Genomic DNA, 26,662 nt, shown 5'->3' with positions numbered 1-26,662 from the left:
AAAAAACACCTTCCAATTGTAATTAATTGCCAGAAATGTCCCCCCATAGAAACTGAGCAGGGAAAACAGTTCATTGTAAACAAGATTACTTGATTTTTATGATTCACCCAGACAGCTATTGATGCAGAGTGATGTTTCACTCTCACTCTTTGTGTATGAAAGTTTCCTTTGACTCCTCTGTCCATAACCTGCGCTGGCCCCTCCTCTCCTGTCCCACCGCTGAATGGGGCCTTTGTGGGGGGCTTCCCAGCATTCCTAGGGAATTCTTGCAGGTGAGGGTAACTATCCCACACTCAAACGACTGCTACAGCTTAACGTTTACAACTAAAAATACAAAATGCTCTGAGAGCAGGTTAGGGGTGTCCAGAGCTGAGCTAAGCTTACCTTAAGGGGACCTGCTGCAACTTCAAGGGTGTGATCACGAGAGCAGACAGAGTGGGAGGGAAGGATCCCATTGTTTCTATCCAGGTGAGCGACCACATGCATGCTTTAAAAAAAAAAAACATGCTCACTGAAGCCTCACACACCATGAGGTGCATCGTACAGATTAAGGAAAGCATTAGTTCATGAGTAAATATTTGCCTTCTTTTTTTTTTTTTTTTTTTTACTTTTTATGCTGTCTTTGAAGAATGGCTCTACAATAGCAGAACGAGTGAGCATAAAGGATCTACGCAGGGCTGTTATCTGATGTGGATAAGTGCAGTACATGAACTGTTTGAGTAATAGACTGGCTTCACACAGACAGGTCCCTGTACGTCTCAGGTGAGTGTGTGTGTGTGTGTACATGGGCACGTGTTAATGGATGTATTCTGTAAACATGCAACAAAGGACTGAATCACTTTGTAGGAAAATTTCACACAATATTTTACTTTATTGGTCTTTTTGTCACACTCTTTCTGTGTCCACTTGCCTCAGGTTCCCTCTCTTCGATCGGTACTTGTCGACACAAAGCTGCCTTCAGGTATGTACGCTTGTTTTCCCATGCTGACTTATTAACTGACATTGAGGTTCAGGGACACACTAATACGAGTTATGCTGTATCCAGGTGAGTAAATCAGGGCATCACAGGAAATATTTGCAATTACTTATAACTTTGATTGCTCATTATGAACTGCTCGTCTAACTGTTCAAATAACACATTTTTTATCTAATCTGTTATGGGCAGAGTCCACAAGAGAGAGGACTTTACTTCTCTCTAATCTCTCCCTTTCCTCACCCTTCTTTATCTTCATTGCCCTTCGATATCTATTGTAGTTCTCCATCTCCAAATTACTCACTTCAATCTTGATTGCAAGACCACAGAGCAATTGCACTGTCACAGACCAGTAGGTGGTAGTGGCAAACTAAAAATTGGTACTGTAGATTCAAGCAGTACCTGAATTGGACCAAAAAAGATGCCAGTACCCTAATTCAGCAGTTACATGACATGATCATTGCATGCATCTTGGATATTTTTTTATATTTATACGTATATCTTGGTAATATATCCCACTTCAAATGTATTTTTGTATTCATTTCATTATAATTATTAGATCTATACGACGACACATCACCACAGCTTTTACATGAATGTATATTTGGTTATCAAACACTTTTTATGTAGCTATTGATACAAATCAAATTGTACACAAAAATCAGAAGTGTCGGAACTCAGTACTTGTGAGTAGTGGCCCATTTCAGGCACTGGATTGAAGACAAAAAAGCAGTGCGTTTTTGGCTGTGAATCCACATGGACCAGAGCTGCTTCAGCCTGTTTTCTGAAAAAATCTACACGTGCTATATGACAACTTCACTTGTTTGTCTGAAGTGTCAAATCTAAATTCTTTGGTATCAGTGAACTCATGTTCTGACTTGAAAACAAGTAGACTCCGTTTACTTTCAGAATTTTACATTTAAGAAAATGTGATTTTAAAACCTGAATATGAAGCACAATATTCATCATGGTTGTAAAATATGAATGTTTTTTTTCTGTGTTTCCCAGCACCATGTTGCAGACAGTCAGTGAGTGGCTGTGGTGGGAGCGTCTGTGGCTGCCAGCAAACGTCTCCTGGTCTGATCTGGAGGACAGTGAAGGTCGTGTGTACGCTAAAGCCTCTCAACTTTACGCCGCTCTGCCCTGCGCCTTTTGCCTGCTCCTCGTCAGATACTTGTTTGAGAGGTGAGAATATGCAATCTTTTGATCAATCTTTAGATTATGTTGCACAAGCTGTGTGGAGCAACGCTGCATAAGGCCACTCCTGTTTAGAAAGAAGAAAAGCTGTGCTGCTGTGCCAGATAACGTGTTACACAGTATGATATGATGACCCACATTTACTGTAATGTTGCTGTTGCAGGTTCCTGGCCACACCACTGGCTGATGTTTGGGGAATCAGGGACAGTGTACGTCTCACAGCAGACCCAAACCCCGTCCTAGAAAACTACTTCTGCAGACAAGCACGGGCTCCATCACAGGTGTGTTAAAAAGGGGCGTTTCACTGAAAAACAAAGATGGTTTGTTGTTCACATACAGTAATCTCAATCAACAGGAGGCTTTTAGGTACATTATTTTGTGTAACAAGAATTAAGTTGTTCTCTTGTTTCTCTCGTTGCTCATCAGAAAGTAAAACTTAAAAGGGACATATGAAAAACTCACTTTTTCAGTGCTTGTGCACATACGTTTGGGTATCTGGAGCACCTACCAACCCACAAACTGTGAAATAAGACAACCCAGTCAGTTTTTGTGGGCTCAACAAGCCATTCAGATTTGTCTCCCCTTCCTATGTCACCTGCAGGCTCATTAAGGGTCCTGACACACCAAGCCGACAGTCGGACAGTTACGGGCTGTTGGCCTAGTTTTTTCGGAGTGTGAAAATGGTCGGCAGACGGCGCTTTATTTTCATGTACGTATCATAACAACAGCTTGTATATCCGCACTCCTCGGTCTTCCGGTTTCCCTTTTTGAATGACAAATACAGACTACCGCCACCTGCTGGTAGTTCTTTGATGTCGGGTTGGTGTATCTGGGCCTTAAAATATACTGCCCCCCCCCATCTGAGTATCTCCACCCATGGCTTGAGAATTTGCAAAGGTAAATATTTTTCTGGCAAGCAAATCAGAGCAGACTGGGCATTTTCAGGAAGGAGCCTTAAAGAGAAAGGTGATAAAACTGAGTGTTTCAGACAGAGAGAATGACAATAATAATGTGTTTTTTGAACATTAAAGCATGTAAACATGTTCTATTAGAAACCCAATATAGAAGTATGAACCTGGAAACATGAGCATAATATGTCCCCTTTAATGCTGGTGTTTAACTTCAGAGGGTGTGCATCCTAGTGTGGAAAGAGTGTAACAATTGGATTGTTTCCCTTGTGTTTCAGGCTGATGTGAGGTCTCTGTGTAAGAAGACCAGCTGGTCAGAAAGGAGAGTTCAAGTCTGGTTCAGGAGGAGGAGGAACCAGGAGCGTCCAGGGCTTCGCAAGAGGTTCTGCGAGGCCAGGTGTGTGTGTTTGCGTGTGTGATTATGCACTGACGTGAAAACAAGAGTGTATACGTGTAAATATGTGACATTATTGTTCTTGTCTGTCAACAGTTGGAGATGTGTGTTTTATTTTTTTGCATTTCTCTGGGGAGTCGTAGCTCTCTATGATGTAAGTAGCTTTGTCATGTTTGCATGTTTTATCACTATTTCTATTGCAGGATTTATCCCTTGTATCAGTAAAGTTTCGCATTGCACAAATCATTTTTGGTTTGGGACACATGTCTCCTTATTTTGTCTTTCTCTCTCTCTGTCTTTGTTACTTTGTGTACCAGTCTGATTCCACTGTAATGTGCAGCATGTGGATCTCCTTGTCTCTCTTCTTATCTCATGTCTCTCAGTGCTTCAGGCTTTTTCTCACACTCTGGCAGTTGACAGACAAACATGCATGAGCTCATTGGCCAACATTTACCCTTTTTCAAGGCTATTCTCCAACCCTCATCCTCACACTCCTCTCCATCTCTGTTTTTGTTGGCTGTAGAAACCATGGCTTTATAATCTGAAGGAGGTTTGGGCAGGCTTCCCAAAACAGGTACGTGATTTAGCCGTTGCTATCAGGATGGCTTTTACAACATTACAGTATGATAAGCATCAATATGCGTGTGTTATGTGTCCATGCAGTCCATGCTGCCATCTCAGTACTATTATTACCTCTTGGAAATGGGCTTCTACCTTTCTCTGCTCCTCAGCCTCACATTTGATGTGAAACGAAAGGTGAGTGTGCAGATGTCTAAAATCAAAGTGAAGTACAGCACTTTAAAACAAAACACATCTTTCCCTTTTATGCTATAAAGATGCAATAAATTAGGGATGTCTCATATGCACATGTTTACCTGTGTAGGACTTTAAAGAGCAGGTGATTCATCACATAGCCACACTGACTCTGCTGAGTTTCTCCTGGATTTCAAACTACATCCGAATCGGAACTCTTGTGATGGCAGTTCATGACTCCGCTGACATACTGCTGGAGGTCAGTGCTGGTTTTTACATCAATGCTAATCTACGTGATATCTATTGTCATACTGTTGCTGGTACAGTATTAGCAGATAACTGTGATTTTGCATTATCACAGTTTTGCAGCATCAGACTGACTTAAAGCAGCAGTGGGTAAATTGGAGGAAATATGATTTTAAAAAGTGATTTTTATAAAACGGTCACTATATCCTTACAGTAGTGTAGGAGACAGGTAATCTGAAAATCATGTGCCTCTGTGTCCTCCGGTGTCCTCTGGTGCTCCTAATGGTGTCTGCAAGATTTCACTGCACGGAGGAAAACAACCAATCAGAGCCGAGCTGGAGCCTGCTGTCTCCGAGCAGCTGTCAATCACTCACAAACTCCGATCAAACGGTCAAACTATGCAGCGCTGATCAAATATGAATCAATATTCTGTTACTGTAATGCCTATTTCAAAAGCTTTCAGAAACATCTTGTAGTGTATTGTTTAGCTGTAAAATGAGAAAGTTTGTGACCCAGCAGCCATGTTGAGATCAGTTGAGGAAGCACCGCTCATCAGTCGGAGTCAACAGTACACTACAAGATGTTTCTGAAAACATTTGAGGTGAGAAATAGGCATTACAGTAACAGAATATTGATTCATATTTGATCAGCGCTCCCTAGTTTGACCTTTTGATCGGAGTTTGCGAATGATTGACAGCTGCCTCCATTTAATGAACAGCCAATAGGCTAAAGTCTCTTCAAAGAAAAACATAACAATTTGCTTCTAAGGGTATAAATGTGGTTTAGTAGCTGCGTCAGTAGTTTGATGCAGAGCCTTAAAACCTGCACTCAAGATGTCTGAATCTCTGCAGACAGGACTCAAACAGGTCTGATGACCCACCTGTACCGCCCCTCCATGCTGCATGAACATTGAGATGACTTTGAACAGCTGTAAACATGAAGGTGGTTGCCTTGCACCGCCATACATTTCTTTTTTCATGCTAGCTGCTCAAAAATAAAATAAATCCCAGTCACATTTACAGGTATAGCTCACAATTGAGATGACTAAAGCAGGAGGTTGATAGTAGTGTGCTGTACATTTGTACAGGTATTTGTTATATTATGTCAACGTCCTGTATAAGCATAGGAAAAAGACATCCCTCTTATATGGGAATTATTACATGATTCAAACTAACAATAACAAACATGCCTGCAGCGACTTTATGACAGACTATGAACTATTCCTTTTAAACAAAGATGTGAACCTGATTGTTTTTCCTGTTTTTATCTCACAGGGTGCAAAGGTATTCAACTACGCCAAGTGGCACCAGACTGCTAACGGCATGTTTGTGGTGTTTACAGTTCTCTTTATGCTGACAAGACTTGTCATTTTTCCTTTCTGGTAAGTGTGGGAAATGGAAGAATGCAGCATGATGATGATTTAGGTGTAATGTGTTGAAAAAAACATAACGTGTGCATATCTTCTACAGGCTGATCCATTGTACGTGGGTGTACCCAGTAGAGGAGTTTGCTCCCTTCTTTGGCTACTACTTCTTCAATGTGATGTTACTGGTTCTTCAGATACTCCACCTCTACTGGGCTGTTCTCATATCACGAATGTTTTACAAGTGTGTCTTCAGCAAGGTGTGTTTCTATGTGTATTTTCATTTATGTGAAGGAAAAACAATGTATGAAAACTACGCAAATTCGACAACTTTTGAGTCTTTTCTACCTACTCTCTGTGGCTGATCTTCATCCTGCAGCTGGAAGGCGACGACCGGAGCGATGAGGAGGAGGAAGACAGTGACTCACCGAAGGAAAGAAACCACAAATTGAGTCACATAAATGGCTCTGGAGCCAGAGGCAGGGCCAATGGCCACTGACCCGTACAGACAGACAGAAAACAGAGAAAAAGGAAAATGGACAGCAGACACATGGACACATTCAGTCTGGGTTGCAGCTGTTAGAATGTAAATGCACATAAAAAAAGAGTAAATACACTTGAGCAGACAATATTATTTTATTATTAATTGTGAAGGATTATATTGTACATAAACTGAAGCTGCATGGATTTCATTTAAAGCTGCAGTGGGTAGCATTGCAAATATGATTTAAAAAAAGTTATTTTTAATAAAATGATCATATGCCTCTGTGTCCTCCGGTGCTCCTAACGGCATCTGCAAGATTTCACAGACCGGAGGAAAACAACTAATCAGAGCTGAGCTCCGAACAAATGGTCAAACTAGGCAGCGCTGATATAGGCGCTGCCTAATTTGACCGTTTGATCGGAGTTTGCGAGTGATTGACAGCCGCCTCTGAAATGACCTGTGATTGGCCAAAGTCTCCCGTCATGGGCTCAAGTCTAGTTAACGCTCAGAACACTTGAATTACAATATGCTGAAAGGTTATTAGATAGATAGATAGATAGATAGATAGATAGATAGATAGATAGATAGATAGATAGATAGATAGATAGTAACTTTATTGATCCCGAGGGAAATTCAAGTATCCAGCATCACAGTTCCATAGTGCAAAACATGTTAGTAAAAAGGGAGTAAAAAAGTTGGTAGTTCAAAGTACAAAGTACAAAAAAAATATACCAGATATAAAAATACAAAGAGATGAAGAAAACTGTTAAAACTGAATATAATGCAGGGTAACAGCTGTGATACACGACTATTAAAAAAGTGAATATAGTGCATATTATATATATATATATATATATATATATAATATATATTATGGAATAATATATAATATATATTATGGAATAATATATAATATATATTATGGAATTTTTGCCCAATGATGCCAAAAACATTCTGCCTACTGCAGGTTTAATTCAGAAAACTTACTCTACGCCTTATTAAAAAATAGAGGAAGACTCCTTTTAATATGTTGTTTTTGCATTTTTTGTATGTTGGTGAGACTACTCATGATGATAATGACAATGATGACATGTTAATCCCATGTTGTGTGCTTCTATTTGTGTTTGGTGGGGCACATCAATACAAAGCCAAAGCACTACAGGAACTTATTTTAAAACTGTGAGTTACTGTTTGTGAGTTTATGCTATTAAAAATGTGCAGAATGAGCAGAAATATCAAGAGATCTCGCTGTTCCAGCACGCCCTCTCGCGATAATCGGCGAGAACTGACAGGAGATGACGCGTCACCATCAGTTACCATGGAAACCACCACACCAAAACATTCAGCAGGTCCAACACCAGCAACAGTATATTATATTATTAGTACACAAGTAGTGGTCAGTATTATCGCAAGACTGGCTAATATGGAAACTTATCGTACAAATGTGAAGCTCGCAGACTGGAATGAGGTTTGTTTGCTATTACACTTATTAGATAATGACTGCAAACGGATATTAAATGGCAATTCAGTCTGATTATCAGGCTTAGCAAACTGTGATAAGACAGCAGCAGCAGCCTGAGGAAGTAAAGTATAGACTTATTCAGGGAATGAAATTAGCACCTGCCACCTGTCAAATAACAGGTAAATGTTGGTGAAAATTTCAGGTTACCTGCCACCATGGAAGACTGGTTTTCCTTATATTAAGAAATTATTATTTTAAAAACAATTCTAAAGCCTAAATTAAATAATGGGTAACACTTCATTTTACAGGTCCACAAATTTCACTGTATTTAGGTGATAATTAAAAAATAATAATAATAATAATTAAATAAATAAATAATAAAAAAGTGTTTGAAATTTCTTTGGAATTACTGACAAATTACCCCCTATATTTACATCATAATTTATCGAAAACTACTTTATTATAAACATTATTTAATAGTTAGATTCTGCTATTTCTCAATAACTGGTAATTAATTTAATACATTTCCAGGAAAAAGAATACAAAGTTAATTGATATGCTTTATTCCCATGTCTGCTGATAAATAGATAATAATTGGCAAATAACTTCTTTGAAATGTTTTTTTTCTTATTAGAACAATAAGTCACACAATAGTGAGATTTGTGCCTGATCAGAAGTGTCTTCTATTAGTTTTCCACCTCAGATGAAGAGCAGTCACTTCTCAAGCCTAAGGGCCCTATTTTAACCATTATATACTATTTTAGCATATAATTATTAAATAATGTTTATACTAAAGTCATTTTCGATACACTTTGAGGTAAATATTTGGGGTAATTTGGCAGTAATTCCAAAGAAATTTAAAATGGGTAACTTGCTAATTATCACCTAATTACCATGAAATTTGCAGAACTGTAAAATGAAGTGTTACTAAATATAGTCATGCATTAAGGTTACATGATATATTCCATAATTCTACAGTCTGGTATCTCTGACTCAGTGTTTAAAATTTTAAAGCGTTCTACATAGATTTCAGAAGTGACAGACAAAAAAATTGCGTGGCCGGTAGAAATGTTCAGTGACCTACCACAGTGGCAGGTGAGGAAAAAGGTCAATTTCAGACCCTGGACTTATTAAAATACTCTTACTTTTAAAAGGCAGGTTAGCTGCTGGCTATTAAGGTTATCATTAGTTAGCTATTAAGTTGCATTGGTTCTATTATGGTGACAGCCTACAAAACATTAACAAAACATTAGAAGCAGGCTGGATAATAATGAACTGAGAACAGTTTGTGCTTTGTTCGCTTCAGAGTTTGTGAGGAACTAGAAGAAAAGTATTGATTTTGTGCAGAGCCAAATACAGTCTGGTTTGTATTGTAGAATTGCAAATTCCTATTTACACAGGTAATAAACAGATATACTTTTATTCAATAACACAACGGCATCAGGAATTATGGACAGGGGTACATAATTATCTAAATTGGGCCCCTCATCCACACCCACTCCAGGTCGTCTAGTTTCATATGATAATAGTATCTTCACTATGTGATTTTTTTTACATACAGCATATAACCAGCAGTGGTGGGGTCATGGGGACATATTAAAGAATAAACATTGTATATGTTGATGGGGTTTTTTTCCAGGATGAAAGGAAAGAGTATCTGGAGAAAAAAGAGAGGGGTGAGCTTGCTGTCCAGCAACTAGACTTCCTCAAAGAGAACATTTTGAGACCGGTAAAAAGCAAATTAAGAACACCATTAATAACAACAATGATGAGCGATGGCAATGATTAAGATGATGGTGTTTGTTCATGTGTGTAGGTGAATCTCACTGTGACAACTGATGGGAGATTGCACTTCGGGGATGTTGTGATGTTGGTGAACGCGGGAGGAGAAAAGAGAGAGTGCACTACAGTGAACATTAACGCAGACGTACACAGTTTGACGAAGATTCCTTCGCCTGGCATTCAGGCCCCATGTGGTGTCAGTGCAGGAAGACGTATTCAGGCCTGTGTGCGCACTGCCTTCATCATTACCAGGTACAGTACATACACAAACACACTTAAAACTACATCAACATACACCTCAACACACATGGTAACACTCCCAGATGTCAACCTGTAATGCTGCATGTGTGACTTCAGTGTAGATGGCAGTCCTGAAGGGTCGACTCTGCATTTTCAGCAAAGTTTTGCCCTGAAAACAACAAGTGGCTTTGCCGGGGAAGTAAGTGAACTAACATAATTAAGTACTTTACACAAAGACTGGCTGTATTGTTAAAGGGGCACCCCACTGATTTTACACATGGAGTCCAGTTTGTATGTCACAGCCAGTGAAAACAGTTTCGTAACATCCTCTGTGGCCCTGAGGGGAGCTTTTTAAAGTTTAAGAAAATAACCCTGATTATGAACCCTGTTATTATGGATCAAGGTATTCTCAGTTTGGAGCTTGGAGGCTATGTTTTAATGATTTAGTTTATTGAACATGTCTTTTTTTTTTGTTACAGTGTTATTTTCCATTCAGTTAAACACAACAAGCTGGCATGATTCTGTAACATTGTGATTTTTAAACAGCACATGTGATTCACTTTACACTGTGCCTATCAGTACTTCTGAAAAAAAACACACATCTTTAGTGTGTCACTTTGTGCATTTACATATTTCTCTTCCTTTCTTTCCTCAGATGTACTTGATGAGTGACCTGAAAAGTTTTCATAAGGTAGATCAAGCTTTAACATGAACTATTTATTGAAGACCATCAAGAGGAATACATTATACTGAACAACCACCAACTGTGATGAGACGTTTAACAAAGTGGAGTTGTGGAAAATCTTACATGCGTACCTGTAAATAAAACGCAGAATGCAGCAGTTATGTTTGTCCTTTTCACTGCATTTTCTATTATTGTCAATATGTCTCATATTATTGTGACTTTATTGACAGTATGCGAAGAAATCCCGACTACAAGAAGTGAATTTGGATGACAACAGTTCCTTTGTGTCATGGTGGAAGATAGTCCACTTTGACCCCCAGGAGAGGCTTGAATATGAGGGTCAGCCAGTTCCTGTAAGTCTTTACTATATTTTCATGGTTAACTATTACACCTGTGACAACACCAGCACTTACTGCTCTGTTAAATCTGTATCTGTAACTTTCCCTCACCTCTGTCGCTCTGAGAATTTCCTTGCAATCATCAACATTTTTTTTTTTACAGGCAAATGTGAGCGTGCTGATCATACACTGCAAGACAAACCAGGCTCTTGCTGTTCTGGATGATTACGTCCTTCGGTATTTTCCTTTTTGAAATTAACCCCTAACCATATGTTACTGTAAATTCAATATAAAGGCTTTTGATTTGATGTCAGATGTCAACTTGGAGGTCCACTGAAGAATTGGCACAAATAATGTGTTATACAAAAAGAGAGATATCAGAGGAAGATAACTGCAATGTGGATGTAGGTCATAAGTAAAAGATTTTGTTTTACAGTGACTTGAAAAACCTATTTATGTCCCAGTCAAATCCAAGGCAACTATGAGTTGTAGCTTGAGACGAATCAGCTTTCTTAACCCAAACAAACAATCTGACAATAATCCTCTGTTGACACGCTCAAGTTGCAGTCAGCTCTTCACAGCCACTCAAAAGATCAGGGCCTCCAATATGGCAGCTAAAAGTCATGTTACAACACCTGCGTGCCTGCTGTCGTTCTGTACGTAACATTTGTGTCTCTGCAGGACCACATATGACAAAGAGTATGAGGTGACGGCTCACACCTTCCTGGACTCCCACAAAGCTGAGCGGGACAACAACCACTGGATGCTCTGCACTGGTGACCCTGCAGCGAATGGGCTCGTACTTCTCAACCACCCATAGTCAGCGGCCAACAACAAGGAGCTCACACAGGCAAACCCTGGCACCTAAATCTACAATAACACAATTCACTCTCATGCTTTAACACGAACAAATACGGCAGATAGATACTACATCGTTAACAACACCTTAACTTTTTTTAAATAAAAGTATTTTTTTTGTTCTGTTTGGGTCAATGATTTTTTTTTTCTTTTCGTGCAAAGAGATTCCAGGATGGACTCCAACCAGGGCGTTAAGGTTATATGATACACACTAGCCAGCCAAGCCACCAGGAGGCTCTGTAGAAAGAAGCATTTGATATGTTTCTCCAGACAACACCTCCATTGTTTTAGTTGGGCAATAGCATAAGAGACCAACTGTGATATTGGACAGTTGGATAATACGGGCCAAATTCCCATGCATTTGAAATTTCCCCTGAAATACATTTTATAAGAGATATTGATGAGATAAGGGGATGTATGTAGTATGGTCTCTGTCATTAAAGGAGTTATGCATTCGAGAAAAAGGGATCCAAACAGTCCTCATTAACTGACTTAATGCTGCCCTTTCAACTTATTAGTGTTAAAAAAAACACTCTGAAAAAGGGTGAAAGGATAGAAAGTTTCTTTACCTGTGCTACAGCATGTCAAACACAATTCTATGGTTTGATCACAAAAGTAAACAGGAGGGAAACACATTGCACATCACCACAAAGCATGTTTGATGTTCCCTACACACTTTATTAGACTACTCTATCAAAAAGTAAGCACAACTACACGCCAAGTATACCTTTCTGTAGGCCTATAAGGCAAGAATACTTAATTATACCTTTCTTAAGTATATCTTGATCAAAAGATTAAGTGCAAGTACGCCTATAAGCCAAGTATACTTAGACTTTTCTGTATACTTGTCAATATAAGCCAAGTATACTTACTTTTCTGTATACTTGTCAGTATGAGCCAAGTATACTTAGACTTTTCTGTATACTTGTCAATATAAGCTAAGTATACTTAAACATTTCTGTATACTTGTTAATATAAGCCAATTATACTTAGACTTTTCTGTATACTTGTCAGTATGAGCCAAGTATACTTAGACTTTTCTGTATACTTGTTAATATAAACCAAGTATACTTAGACTTTTCTGTATACTTGTCAATATAAGCCAAGTATACTTAGACTTTTCTGTATACTTGTCAGTATGAGCCAAGTACACTTAGACTTTTCTGTATACTTGTCAATATAAGCCAACTATACTTACTTTTCTGTATACTTGTCAATATAAGCCAAGTATACTTAGACTTTTCTGTATACTTGTCAATATAAGCCACGTATACTTAGACTTTTCTGTATACTTGTCAGTATGAAACAAGTATACTTAGACTTTTTCTGTGTACTTGTCAGTATGAGACAAGTATACTTAGACTTTTCTGTATACTTGTCAATATAGGCCAAGTATACTAAGACATTTTATATATTTTTCAGTATGAGCCAAGTATACTTATGTATACTTTTATTAAGTATATCTCTGATAGGTACATAAAAAGTAAACTGAAAGTATACTCTCTTATTTTAAGTTTAAAAGAAGTATACTAATAGCACACTTGAATAAACTTCTATTTGGTAAGGGTACCATTATGGTCCCATTGCTGTCTTGCACTCGACACATTATCGTGGAGCAAGTGTAATATTTACCCCATTACAGACTGTGCATGGTGTTAGTGTCACCTTTCTGGGCATCATGTTTCTGCATCCTAGTTTAAAGGGTTTAAAACCACCGGACACGTTATTGTGTTGTATAAGACCACGTGGACTTTCACGGATTAAACTCTAATTATAAAAACTACTGTTGGCCTCATGGTTAAGCATCCCTCACAACCAAAAGATAACGCTGTCTTTTTATTACAACCTCTCATCCAAGGGTGCGTTCAAGAAACAACAAATTTGCAACTATTTCGAAACCAGCTGTTTTGTGCGCAACGTTTCACGACGAGCGTTTTTTCAAACATGTTGCGACCTTTACACTTTAGAATTAGGTGTCATCTAAGAAATGATTTAAAGGGGATACACCGTTGTCATTTCAGAAACAGCAACATCCAAACACACTTGTGATTAAAAACCTGCTTGTGACCGGTGCTGAACGCGACCCCCCTCTCTCCAGGTGTCACGTTTCAGAGGGGGACAACAATACAGAGAAGTGACCGGCTTTAACAATACACCCGAATAGCTCCTCACTTTACCGACCATACAGGCAGCAGATGCGCGGAAGAAAGGACACCGGCGCCTCGACACAAAGGTAACGATACATTGTTGCAACCACATGGGAAGAAAGACAATGTTTCAATTTAACGTTCCATCAATTCTGTAGGTTAAAGAAAACACACATCATGTGTTATATTGTATCAATTAAAAATGGATTCATTCATCTCATTTTGTAGTTGTGTTAATATTTTTTCTTTCCTCACTGCGGTTTATTGCAATTTACTGTATGTGTAAACGGCAGAGCTAGCTAAATGTGGACTACCGGGGGTCTATAGTATGCGTATCTAAATCAACCTGACCGTGAGAATAAACGCATTATCTTAATACGTAGATGATAAAACTGATATTTTATTGATCTAGATAATAATTAAACGCTATGTATGTAGCTCTAAATGATGTCCTGTCTTGATGTCTCCGTGGCGTCTGGCCTGTCCTCTAATCGGTATTTTAATGTTATATATTATATGAGAGAGAAAATCACAACCTGGTAAACATTCTGTAAAAATACCCATTTATGGTGGTTATTGATCTACATGATAGAGATATTATCAGTGAAGGTTTGTGGTTGATTTTTAGGTTGATTTTTTTTTAATTGTGTCGGCTATAGAGGATGTGTCTTATAACGTTACCATTCAATGTTCCCAGTTAGCTAACGGGTTACCTTCACTGTCCCTGTGTGTGCGTGTGTTGAGTGGGGGAAAACTGCACTGACACATTTCACAAGAGGAATATTGTAGGCTGCTTTTAACAGGTACAAATGTTACACACAGAACACATTCATAGCTTATGAAATATAATATATTGTAGTAGATGAAACAGCTCCACCTCTGCTGCTTATATATAAATACAACAGAAATATTATAGGTAGATAGATAGATAGATACTTTATTGTCATTGTCATTGAAAACAACGAAAAACAGTTTAGCAGCTCTTTGCAGTGAAAAACAAACATTAAAATATTCAGTCACAAGTAGAACAATAAATAAGTGGATCATCATCATAAAGTGCAAATTATGGTTCAGCAGCTAGTGTCCTCAGCCTTTGGGGGGTGGGGGGGTTCCACACACTTGACAGCCTGTGGGTAAAAGCTGTTTCGTAGTCTGTTGGTGTGTGTTTTAATTGTCCTGTATCTCCTTCCGGAGGGAAGGGGAGCAAACAGTACATGTCCAGGGTGGGTGGGGTCTTTGGAGATACAGCTGGCTTTCTTACAGAGCCGACCAGTGTATAGGTCACTGAGGGGGGGTAATGTGGTCCCAATCACTTTTTCCGCCATCCTCACCACCCGCTGCAGGTCCCTCCTGTTCTCCACTGTGCATTATAACACTATGAGAGGGACAATTCTGCCTGCATAATGAGAAGCCTACTTTTTGTTAATAAACCAATGTAGGACTTGTAATATATTGATATTGTTGTATTGCTATTTTACTATCTGAATAATTGTGCTCATTCAGCCCACTGGGGATGCACCGACACTGATACTGGATAAGTTATAATGCCGATACTGACTCAAATAGATGGATCGGATATCGGTGACAATGGGTTGATGTATTCAATTTTATGTTTATATAAATTATATGCTGTAATTATAATTGCTGTTTAAGTTTTGACCAATTTGCTGCTGCATTTAAAAAGTTTAGACTTGAATTATAATTCCTGTTAATGTTGACGATTTTTTTTTACCAAAGTTGCTGGTGTATGATTTATCATTTTAATAATAAATGCAAATTAAATAAATTATATATTATTATTATCTACATATTTATTGGTCTTTATTGGGCATTTATTGGACTATCAGGTCCAGCTGATAGGAGTAAATTGCAAATATAAATAAATAGGTTTATCTGTATGAGATGGTAGCCAAAATCATTAAAAAGGGCACTAATATTAGGTGAGATTAGGGTCACCTCAAACCTTTGTGCCAAAATATGCATTTGCTAAAATTTATAGTTGGAAAATGGGCCTAGAGGGAAGTGTAACTTAATTCTTGAAATAGAAAAACAGCTCTGTTTTGGTCTCTGAATTGATGAGATTATTAAATTCCTTAGTGTGATCTTTATGATCACAACAAGATGCATGTCTGTCAGAGGGGGGTCGTAGGGTAGATTAAAAAAACGTCTCTTAAAAGAAAAGAAAAAAAAAGGTCTTGATGGTCCTTTTTTTTTTTTACAAAGTAAGGAATGCAATAATTAAGTCAAGCCTGATGTTGCCTTACACATAAATGAGTGATCCCAGTCACCTCCACACAGTGAGGCATACAGTTTATTAATTAAACGCTGGCAAGTCGGATCGGTGCATCCCTTCAGCCCACTGCTGTGAAAGCACCTTGATTTAGCTGTTGATGAATGTACCAACATTTTAGAAAATTCAACTCTGTAACTAAGTGATAAGTCAGAGTGAGCAATTTAGATTAATGAATGATTACACAGATTTAATGAGGAAGATTGTTATTGATTCTGCTACTACTGAAGATCTGGAAAATCCATCTAACAAGCATTTTAAGCACATTTTACAGTTTATGATCAGTGTCAGGATGACCTGTTCTTTGCAACCAGGAAGTACAGTCTGTAGTAATTTGTCTATCATTAACAAACTATGAAGCATAGAATACATTATTGACTAACTACACTTCTTTGCTAGTCTATTGAACATAGTTAACTGCTCAACTATATTTTCTGAAAGCTTAATTTAGCTTTGATAGTTCTTTAAAGGAAATGGTAAACTAAAATTAACTGTCCCAGAAGTAAATTACATACTGTAGCTCTCTCCAGGAAACTGCAAGTGTGAATTTACTAGGACATTATGGACCCGTAATTTAAAGTAAAGCATTTGAAATTAGTGTGTTTCCCAACATGAAGGTTTACATACTGTTTCAAAGCCCTGTTAGGAAAAAAAATTCTGGTGGAGAAAGACTGAATCATGATGGAAAAATACTGGATCAAATTCCCAGGAAAAGGACATGACACCAGGTTCCTTAATGGTAGCCCGGCCTTGTTAAGTTAAGTGCTTATTCAGGTAATGCCATGGTTCTATAGCAGTCTCAGGTAGCATCCTATCAGGTGAGCGACGGTACACGTGTTTTGAAAATTGGTCACATTACTCTTGCATAAGTCTTGTCATGCTGGGCTCAATGATGGGCTTGCTTACTTACTTATGTCAGTAGTTCAAAATTTAGTTAAACATGTAGTTAAGTTCGCTGACACTTGTTTGGCATACAAGAGTAAGTTATATAGTTAGTGATTGTTTATACCGGATGAGTGGGGGAGACCCTGGCAGTGCCTATTCACAGCCTGTCAAGGTCAAGTTGAGACTTAGTTGGCTGAAAAGGTTTTTTTTTTTTTTTAGTGGTGCTTCCTGGAGATGGCAGAAAAGACAATAGTACTAACTCTCATTGGGGTTGTAGCACAATCCCACGTTTTGCCTGCAGTTAAAGAGGACCTATTGTGGTTATTTTCAGGTGCATACTTCTATGTTGGGTTTCTAACTAGAGCATGTTTGCATGCTTTAACAGTCAAAGAATGCTTCATTTTTCTCATACCGGCTGTGTTACAGCACCTCTTTTCACCCTCTGTCTGAAACTCTCCGTTTGAGCTCCTGCCCCTCCCAAAAAGCCCAGTCTGCTCTGATTGGTCCACTGGCTTACTGTTGCGATTTGTCAACCAAAGCAAACTCTTCGGACTCCGCTCCAGCTCTGCTCGATCTAGCTTTGTTTGCGGGCGTGCCAATCTAGCCGCTAGGAAAAATGTGTTACTTGGTGACATCACCATGTCACAAAAGAAAAGGCGGGATTTCAAGCAAGGCATTTCAGATGGTTCAGGAGCAGTGTTTCTGTGGGGGGGAGTAACTCCCTTTGTCGTGGACTTAAGGCTTTGTAACTTTGCAGACCTTTTACATGCACAAAAAAAACTATTTAACACACTAAATGGAAGGGAAAAAGCACAAAAGCATAATACGTCCTCTTTAAAAGTCATGACAACAGCTGCTTTGGTTTTTGTTGTGTTTTATATGTCAGATGTCATAGTAATTGATGGACTTTGCATTTTGTAACCAGACATCATGGCAGTGAATGTCCCTGGACTGGTGGCCGTGGTGGTTTTTTATATTGTCATCTTGGTAATTGGAATCTGGGCATCTCGAAAATCCAAGAAAGTGGAGAAGACGTGTGTTGGCACTAAGAGCGAAGTTACCATTGTCGGTGGTCGCAACATCAGCGTCCTGGTCGGGGTTTTCACCATGACAGGTAGAACTTTGTATTTTTATGCATCTAGTACTTGATGTACTTATCGTGTGTGCTCCTTCCACCTCTGCTTTGTTGCTACATTCTTCACTTGACTATTTGCTTTGCTTTGCTTTCAGCAACATGGGTTGGAGGAGGTTACATTATGGGAACTGCTGAGGCTGTTTATTCTCCTTCTCAAGGTCTCATCTGGGCTATGGGGCCTCCTGCATATCTTATCAATTTTCTTTTGGGTAAGTAGCTGAAACAAATGACGCTTCTTGTATGATAACACACAGTACAAACTTAAACAGGATCATTACACCATCTGTCATTTTAGCAACGTTTTGTTTGTTTTGGGTACAGTAAGTAGTAGCTGCACCCTGGGGTTGTGTTTTCAGCCTCACATACTCATATATCACAATATGTGACACTTCACGTGTGCTTTTGAGTGTGTGTGCGTATTTGTGTCAACAATAGTTAAGTCAAGAAGACACCAAAAGTCACGCAGAAACAATTTACAGGGCATAGATTCCGAGAAATAAATGTGATTTGCACATAGCTGATAGGGTCTCAACAATGGCTGCATTGACATGTTTGAGGGCCGAGGTGCCACACTGCAATGAACTTGTAGGCAGACTGAAATGATACCTGGAAATAAAGATTCCTGGCAGATGGAAAGCTGTACATATACAGCTACCTTCGTAACTCCACATTCAGCAGAAGTGCATCTAAAGAGAAGCGCAGTATTTCACCCTTTCATACTGTTTACCTGTTTATCTTCCACCTAGACCAGCATGCATTGGACTAGATGCAGGGTAGACCCAGAGATACCTGCCCGAGACTATGGCCATCCAGATAAAGTTGAAGTGTTTGCCAAGCAAATAAGTGATAATCCATGACAATCTTTGCACTCGAATGCACCGCAAAGTTTTATGTCAACCAACGCTAATGAATGATCCTCACATGTATGTATGCCAAGGTGTTCCTTTATTGAATTACTTTCCTTATATTGTCAGTATTAGCCCTGTAAAATAGGGAAATGCTACGATGCATGTGCAAGGGATTGCACTTGTTCAGGTCAGCTACAGAAACTATAAAGCAGCAGATACTATTAACTTAATAAATTGGAGACAGAGTATGATTTGCTCTAGCCGCACATAGAACTTTAAGATACTCATATGGTGCTGAATCCCAAATACACATAGCCGGCAGATCATATTATTCAACAGCATTATTTTTCATACTGTACAGTACACCCTAGAGCAGATTGTTGGCCTATCTGGGCCTGCGGGCAGACATTCACACGTACATATTCACACCAAAAGACATTTAAAAATGTTCCACTTAATCAAACCTGTTTGTTCGTAGACTGTGGGAGGACGCCCTCCCCCCAACAAAGGGAGTATTTGTACGCAGGCATTTTCCATCCAGTCAGATCCAAACCCACGACTTTCTTGCTGTGAGGTGAAACTAACAACTGAGCCACTGTGTTGGCCACACAGGATTGAAGATGAAAAAGAATTTGAGGACATTTCAGCCCATACTGAATTGGCAAAAGAAAATGGGATAAGTGAAAGTTCGGGTGTTTTGAAGTGTTTGTATGAGGTACTTTTCCATAGTCAGGGTATTACCTCCAGTAGATGAAGGTCGGCGCGCCCCAGTTTGAATAAGCAGACACGAGATACCGGACGAAAGCAAAGCAATGTACTGCTGTGGACGGGGCTGGCAGCAAAACGTATTTTAGCCACTTAAAAGAAAGACTCACCTACAAAAATCAAAATCAGTTAAAGTGTAGGCTATTTTAGAATATTTTTGCTGGTTTACCTTGCCATGAGACAGCTGTACAGTCTATGTTACGGGGAAGTGAAGCCATTATCTATGCTCTCGCCATAGCAACCAGACTGCATTGAAATAAATAGTCATTTTACCTCGCAGAACACAGGAGTTGCTGGTCTACCGCTGCCTCGATCAGTTAGTTTGTGTGTGTTATTGTGTGACTTTGGTGAATCCAAACTAACCAAAGTCACACAATAACACAAGCAATCCCCGTGTTCTGTTTTTTTCAATGGAGTCTGGTGGCTTTGGTGAGAGCATAGATGGATACAGTGGCTTCAGGTCCCCATAGGAAAGGGCTGTCTGACGGCAAGGTAAAGGGGTGAACATATTCTAAATATAGCCTACACTTAAACTGATGTTGATTTTTGTCGGTGAGCCTTTCTTATAGGTGGCTAAAATATGTTTTGCTGCCGGCCCTGTCCACAGCAGTACATTGCTTTGCTTCCATGCGGTAACTCCTGTCTGCTTCTCCAAACTGGGGGCATGACGACCGTCATCTACTGTAGATAATACACTCACTATGAAGTACCTTATACAACCCCACTTCAAAACACCTGAACTTTCCCTTTAAAATGTCAAGACTAAGAAAACCAGGAAATATTCACATTTGAGCTGGAACCGATGGATTTTTGCAGTTTTTGCACACACAAAAAAAAAAAAAAGACTTAAATGATTTATCAATTATCAAAATTGTTGCTGATAAACGAATAATTGACTTATCCATTCAGCTCTACTTTAAATCATTAGAATATTTTCAATGACAAAAAAGCATTTCAAGTTATTTTTCTCTTCAACTTTTGTTTTGTTTGTATACTCTCTGCTTCTTAAGGTGGATTGTTTTTTGCAAAACCTATGAGGTCAAAGCGCTACGTGACCATGTTGGACCCGTTTCAGCATCGCTATGGCAACATGTTCACTGCAACACTGCTGCTTCCTGCTTTGGTCAGTGATATTTTGTGGGTTGCCTGCATCCTTGCTGCTCTGGGTAAGTCACACTTACGCTATGATGCTGTCATAATCCATCACATCACAGTTTTGTTTACCATCTCTCATTTAATGTTTTGTGTTATTTCCAGGAGGAACGATGAGCATAATTCTTGGGCTGTCGTCTGCCCTCTCCATCATTATCTCGGCAGCTGTCTCCATCATCTACACATTTTTAGGGGGTCTCTACTCCGTGGCGTATACTGATATCATCCAGCTTTCCTTCATCTTCATCAGCCTGGTGAGAATCAGAGAAATTGCAATAAAGTAGCGAGTGACAGAAATGACTGAGATGAAGGAGGGATGAGGATGGAGGGAAGGCAACAGAAATAATGGGACTTTAATGAGATAGATAAACGCATTCATAATGAAGTATGTTAAGAAATTTAAGTAATTCAATAGATGTCTTGTCCTCAGTTTTGCTGTAACGGCTGTTTTTTTTTGTTTCAGTGGCTCTGTGTTCCTTTTTTGATACTCAGTCCTGCAGTTGCTGACTTCTCACAGGCAGTCCACTTCAACCAAACAGCTGGAAACTCGTGGGTCGGAGAGTTGAAGCTGGAAGATGCAGGAAAATGGGCGGATGAGATGCTGTTATTGGTTAGATTTTAAATTTGTATTTTGTGTCACTGTGTGTGTAGTGGAGGTAGGGGTTTGAACTGTGGTGACGTAGTTTAAAGAGCGAAAAACACCCAAGGCGGATGGGTGAGGAGGTGTTCGTTCGTGTCCTGTGTTCACAACGTTAAGTTTCATTTTCACTTTACAAACGTGGGAACTTTAAAGCTAAACAAGTGTTTTTTCGTTTCAATTCACAACGTTAACCACGTGTTTACTGAGTCCGTAACGTGACGCCGAGGGGTCTCACAAAGACTCAGTATGTGACGAGTTTGGATGAGAATGTGTTTAATATACTGTATCTCTAATATAGGCTTCCCATACATCCTGGGAAACCTGTAATTTATCATTGGAGCTTTTCAGTCATGGGAAACAAAATCTGGACTGAATTTATCAAAATGTCTCAGAATATTAATGTTCCCAAAATTGTCATACATTTTTTTTATTTTTTTTGTTGGTTTAAGAGGACTGTGTGCACAGACATTCATTTTTTACACAGAAACAAAAAGATGGGTGCACAAGATTTAGCAGGGAAGCTAATTTCCATCTGTAGTCCTAAACACAATACAACACACTACACAACGTTGACTATATGACTAAAGAGCTGTCATGACCCATGCAAGTTTGTTCTAATGTGCAACTAATAATACCACAATGGCTCTCAGCCTGTTATATTTAAGTGTCTGCCTGCATGAGCACAGTGTGACCGCAGCCTCGCTGAACTGCTGCATCTCTCACCTTGGGTGGTGTCCACACAGACAGCGTTGCATGCTGCTACTTTCTTTTTACGTAGTTTGCCTTTCATAATGGCCAGAATATTTCATTTCATTTCATTATAAATGTAATTTATATTTATTTTTAGAGAGAAAACGGTTAAGGAGTGTGTGCTGATTTGAAAATAATGATTATAACCCCCGATTAAAAGCCAGTACTCTGTTCATTTATGGAGCTGTGCAGAAAAAAAGCCTTTTGTTAACAAACGAAAGGGATTCTGTACAAACAAAGACGCTAGAGGGCTTTTACTCTGAAACGGAAATGTTACTGTTATGATGTCGATGCATTGTCAAAAGATCATTTTCACTGTCTATTTTTGCTGTGGACTGCGAGCGGAAAAAATAGGAGAGACCTCGAATCTCTATAAGAGATGCAGCCGAGCCGTGCCTGAGCCATGTTGCTCATGCAGGCTGTGTGGCTGCTCTAACCTGTTAACGTGGGCGCCGAAATAAAAAGCAAGAGGTTCCGCAACGCACACTCGCTGCTCATGCTGCCAGTGTGGCCCGGTTGTTAGTAAGCCGTGACAATGTGAGCGCTTTTCCTACTGTGACATATCAAAATGTCCTCTGTAAAAACATGTCAAGTTGTTCTCTGACAGAGCTTGTGTTTTTTGTGTATCTTTTAGGCTTTAGGGGGACTGGCCTATCAAGCTCTCTACCAGAGGATCCTCTCTGCAGCCTCCTCTGCTCAGGCTCAGGTCACCTGCTTTGCTGCTGCTGGGACCGTTTTCATTATGGGAATCCCTTCAGTTATCATTGGAGCAGTGGCTTCCTCTGCAGGTACACATGAATGCAAACACTCAGCCACTCACATCATAAGCATTCATATATTTGTAATCAGACAACTAACAATTAGGTCCCCACTACAATGGTAAATAACATGGGATGATGTAATCTTGTACGTGTGTGTGAAAAATATCATACTAATTATGGTGGGATATTAGTTTGCTTTCTGATATTCTGCTTCCTTCTCCCCAGTGCTTACTTATTTTTTGTTGTTGTTGATGCCATCACCATAATCTTAAAAGCTTCTTCCACTCCCATTATTCTTTTCCTCTCAACCCTGACTATCTCTTTCTCTACCTCTATGTCTGCTCCTCTCTCTTCCTCTCCTGTTCTCTAAGACTGGAACCAGACAGCGTACGGTCTACCCCCTCCTTTTGAACGAGGGGAGGCAGGGAAGATCCTGCCGCTGGCCCTGCACTACCTCACACCCACCTGGTTGTCAGTGTTAGGCATTGGAGCTGTGGCGGCAGCAGTTATGTCCTCCATGGACTCTGTGCTGCTGTCCTCAGCATCCATGTTTACGCAAAACATATACAAGACGACTTTGAGGAAGCAGGTGTGTGTGTGTGTGTGCGAGTGTGTGTGGGTGTGTGTTTGGCTGAGCGTTAAGCAAAGTAACTCCATTTTTATCGTCTCTTTTCTTCTCTGTTCTTTGCAGGCCTCGGAGCGGGAGCTGCAGCGGGTGATCCGTGTTAGCGTGCTGCTGGTGGGCCTGGCGGGAACAGGCCTGGCCTTTGGCGACGACAGCGTGTTCGGCCTCTGGCTGGTAAGCGGGGACCTCCTGTACTGCGTGGTCCTCCCGCAGCTCGTCTGCGTGCTGCACTTCAGCTGGGCCAATAGCTACGGCGCCATCAGCGGCTATTTAGTAGGACTGCTGCTGCGCGGGATGAGCGGCGAGCCGCTGCTCGGGATCCCACCTCTCATCCTGTACCCCGGCTGGAGGGAGGTGGACGGAGTCATCACACAGTACTTTCCCCACAGGACTCTTGCCATGCTTTCCTCTACGATATGTGTTATTTCAGTGTCCTGTCTGGTGGAGCTAGGCTTCTGCCACCAACTCATTCCTCATTCCTGGGATGTATTGGGGGTGTTTGAAGAGAAAAAAGAGGCAGAAGGGGAGGAAGTACCTGTTCCTCTGGATGAAAAGAACAGTATCCTTAATACAAAACTCTAGGCTTAACTTAAGTACAACTTTAGCCAAAGTATACCCAAACCTCCTTTTTATGCAAATTCCTACCAACCTTCTTCTCTGCACAGACTATTTACGCACACTCTTACATGTACTGTTTATTACACATGTTTAATACTGAATTATATGCTTTATATGCACCAAACTGACCAGCAGTATGTGGAGAGTGATTCAGGGAGGCAGTGGATACGTGCTGGGTGTCTCTTTTTAAGGCCACATATGAAGACCTCAAGATTCTGATGTTAATGTCAGAAGTCAATTGCTTTTTTCCACATCGTCCTAATCTTCTTAAAATGAAACTCTTTCCCCGATTGTTAATCGCTGGTAACACAAACATTGTCGTAGTTTCTTAATCTAGTCTCCTCTACTTGAAACCTTTTCAGTACGTTAAGCTCAACCCAGGTGGTGTTATTTAAATTGTGTAATCATTGTTGTACTTTCTAAGGAGTTTTGCCTCTTTTGCATTTATTAAGCACTGAGGGGACAAAGCAATGCCATTTGAGATGCAATACTTGAGACGCTGAGGTTGAGTATTCCTCAGAAACAAAGAAGTCTAGCAGGGAAGTGCCTGCTGGTAGAAGTGTTTACCATTATTTTATGTTTTAAAGGGATCATTTATTGAAGGACCATCAAGATATAGAATTATAACTGCTATTTTTTAGATGTTTTGTGATTGCAAGTGTTCATAAAAAATGAAACCATATCTGTTTATTATCTTTGCATCTGATGAAATCTGTGTCTTTTTAATGTGTATGTGTGTGAAAGAGAAGATCACAAACACAAGCCACTTGCTCCAAGTGTTATATTAAACCTGTTTTTGGCATCATTTGGCAAAAAAATCCATAATAACCTTTCAGCATTTTGTAATTATAGTGTTCTGAGAGAAAAATAGACTTCTGCACCTCATGGCTCTGTTTTCAGGCTTTAAAATATCTAGCCTGTGACGTGAGATTGTGGCCAAACACAGGTCATTTCAGAGAGAGAGAGCGTTCCTATTGGCTGTTCATTCAACGGAGGCGGCTGTCAATCACTCGCAAACTCTTAGCAAACAGTCAGGCAGTGCTGATCAAATATGAATCAATATATAGGCATAAATAGGCATTACAGTAACAGATTATTGATTCATATTTGATCAGCGCTGCCAAGTTTGATCGGAGTTCGCGAGTGATTGACAGCTGCTAAGAGACAGCAGGCTCCAGCTCTGCTCTGATTGGTTGTTTTCCTCCGGTCTGTGAAATCTTGCAGATGCCATTAGGAGACACATGATTTTTTTTTTTACCTGTCTCGTGTACTACTGTCAGGATATAATGACCGTTTTATAAAAATAACTTTTTAAAATAACATTTGCTCCAATTCTACCCACTGCTGCTTTAAATGATAATGCACCTTTTGGCACCTACAACATTGAATTGCACCCATTAAAAGTATTTGCCTTTGTTGCCTTAAGAGCTCTAATTTAACTTTATGTTGCAGTAGTATTTGCTTTACTACAATACAACTGCAATGCCACCTTTGTAGCAGCAGAGGGCAGCACCTAAACACTGAAAGGACCTAACCAGACTGAATCTCACCAGATGGTGCTTCCCAAAACAAATCAAATGATTTTGTTTCCTAGGCTTGCTTAACCACTCACTTCACCTCAACAACAACAACATATCAGAAGACTTTCCAGCACAGACTCATAGTCATATTACCTTATAAATCAAATGTATTACCTAACCCAACGTAAACTGATATTATTTGTATTTTCATCCCATAAATTATGTCTCAAGTAGCACATATTTGCTCCTTTCACACGCTACTTCAACGTTATTATGAGATGTAGTTGGACTTTTATTTAAATGAATAGATAACAGAACTCAAAGAAGGGTATTGTAATGTTTTTATTATTATTATTTATTTTCTGGTAATATTTAAAACTAAAGTATAGAATAAACGCATCTCAACAGTTCTCTAAATGTTTTTTTTTAATTCATTATACTTAATAATATAGAGAAGGTCATGTATTCACCAAGTGATTTGTTTCCTTTAAATGCTGGAATATGTATTAATCATAATATAATTCCCCCTTTTAAATTACATTTATTATAATCGGTTTATAATAAAGCGGCATGGGAAAAATCCACATCATCCAGGTGAGTTTCAAAATACAAAAAACTGATGTTATCTGAAATGAAAAAAAAAAGATATAAATAAAATATAATATTGCATAATATATGTAAAATTATAAATACTGGTACTGATGATTCCTCGTTGTCTCCAGATGCGGCTGCATCATAACCTGCATGCCCTGCAGATGTCTGACTGACATTACCAACGTGCTCCAGAGTGAGTATAGCGCCGCCCATCGGCCACCGTGGTACTGCATGTCTCTGGGATGTCTG

At 39.4% G+C, this 26,662-nt stretch overlaps 3 protein-coding genes across 5 annotated transcripts; all 3 read left to right on the top strand.

Moving 5' to 3' along the window:
* The first annotated feature begins 913 nt into the window (after positions 1–913).
* On the top strand, positions 914–6,597 carry cers3b (ceramide synthase 3b). 2 transcript variants are annotated; one of them, XM_074633048.1, is made up of 11 exons: positions 914–961; positions 1,982–2,158; positions 2,334–2,451; positions 3,357–3,475; positions 3,569–3,626; positions 3,996–4,046; positions 4,136–4,228; positions 4,356–4,484; positions 5,746–5,852; positions 5,941–6,094; positions 6,214–6,597. In XM_074633048.1, exons 2-11 carry the CDS (start codon positions 1,986–1,988, stop codon positions 6,331–6,333), a joined length of 1,122 nt encoding a protein of 373 aa, XP_074489149.1. In that variant the 5' UTR covers positions 914–961; positions 1,982–1,985; the 3' UTR covers positions 6,334–6,597. The 2 variants fall into 2 exon arrangements, with proteins under 2 accessions (XP_074489149.1, XP_074489148.1); XM_074633047.1 differs by lacking the exon at positions 914–961 and having other exon boundaries at positions 1,866–2,158.
* A 1,034-nt stretch (positions 6,598–7,631) lies between these two features.
* On the top strand, positions 7,632–11,804 carry cfap161 (cilia and flagella associated protein 161). Its single transcript, XM_074633049.1, has 8 exons — positions 7,632–7,786; positions 9,420–9,509; positions 9,597–9,814; positions 9,920–10,001; positions 10,458–10,493; positions 10,718–10,840; positions 10,989–11,062; positions 11,507–11,804. Exons 1-8 carry the CDS (start codon positions 7,637–7,639, stop codon positions 11,643–11,645), a joined length of 912 nt encoding a protein of 303 aa, XP_074489150.1. The 5' UTR covers positions 7,632–7,636; the 3' UTR covers positions 11,646–11,804.
* Positions 11,805–13,359: 1,555 nt separating this feature from the next.
* LOC141766318 (high affinity choline transporter 1-like) lies at positions 13,360–24,981 on the top strand. Of its 2 annotated transcripts, XM_074633046.1 has the most exons (9): positions 13,360–13,929; positions 17,943–18,119; positions 18,236–18,349; positions 20,764–20,919; positions 21,011–21,159; positions 21,369–21,515; positions 22,930–23,083; positions 23,428–23,645; positions 23,748–24,981. In XM_074633046.1, exons 2-9 carry the CDS (start codon positions 18,113–18,115, stop codon positions 24,261–24,263), a joined length of 1,461 nt encoding a protein of 486 aa, XP_074489147.1. In that variant the 5' UTR covers positions 13,360–13,929; positions 17,943–18,112; the 3' UTR covers positions 24,264–24,981. The 2 variants fall into 2 exon arrangements, with proteins under 2 accessions (XP_074489147.1, XP_074489146.1); XM_074633045.1 differs by lacking the exon at positions 13,360–13,929 and having other exon boundaries at positions 17,893–18,119.
* The last annotated feature ends 1,681 nt before the right edge of the window (positions 24,982–26,662 follow it).

Source organism: Sebastes fasciatus, chromosome 4 (genome assembly GCF_043250625.1).
Source record: "Sebastes fasciatus isolate fSebFas1 chromosome 4, fSebFas1.pri, whole genome shotgun sequence".
NCBI classification, from domain to species: domain Eukaryota; kingdom Metazoa; phylum Chordata; class Actinopteri; order Perciformes; family Sebastidae; genus Sebastes; species Sebastes fasciatus.
Note: the sequence above shows the minus strand (reverse complement) of the source record. Positions and strands in the feature narration are given on the sequence as shown.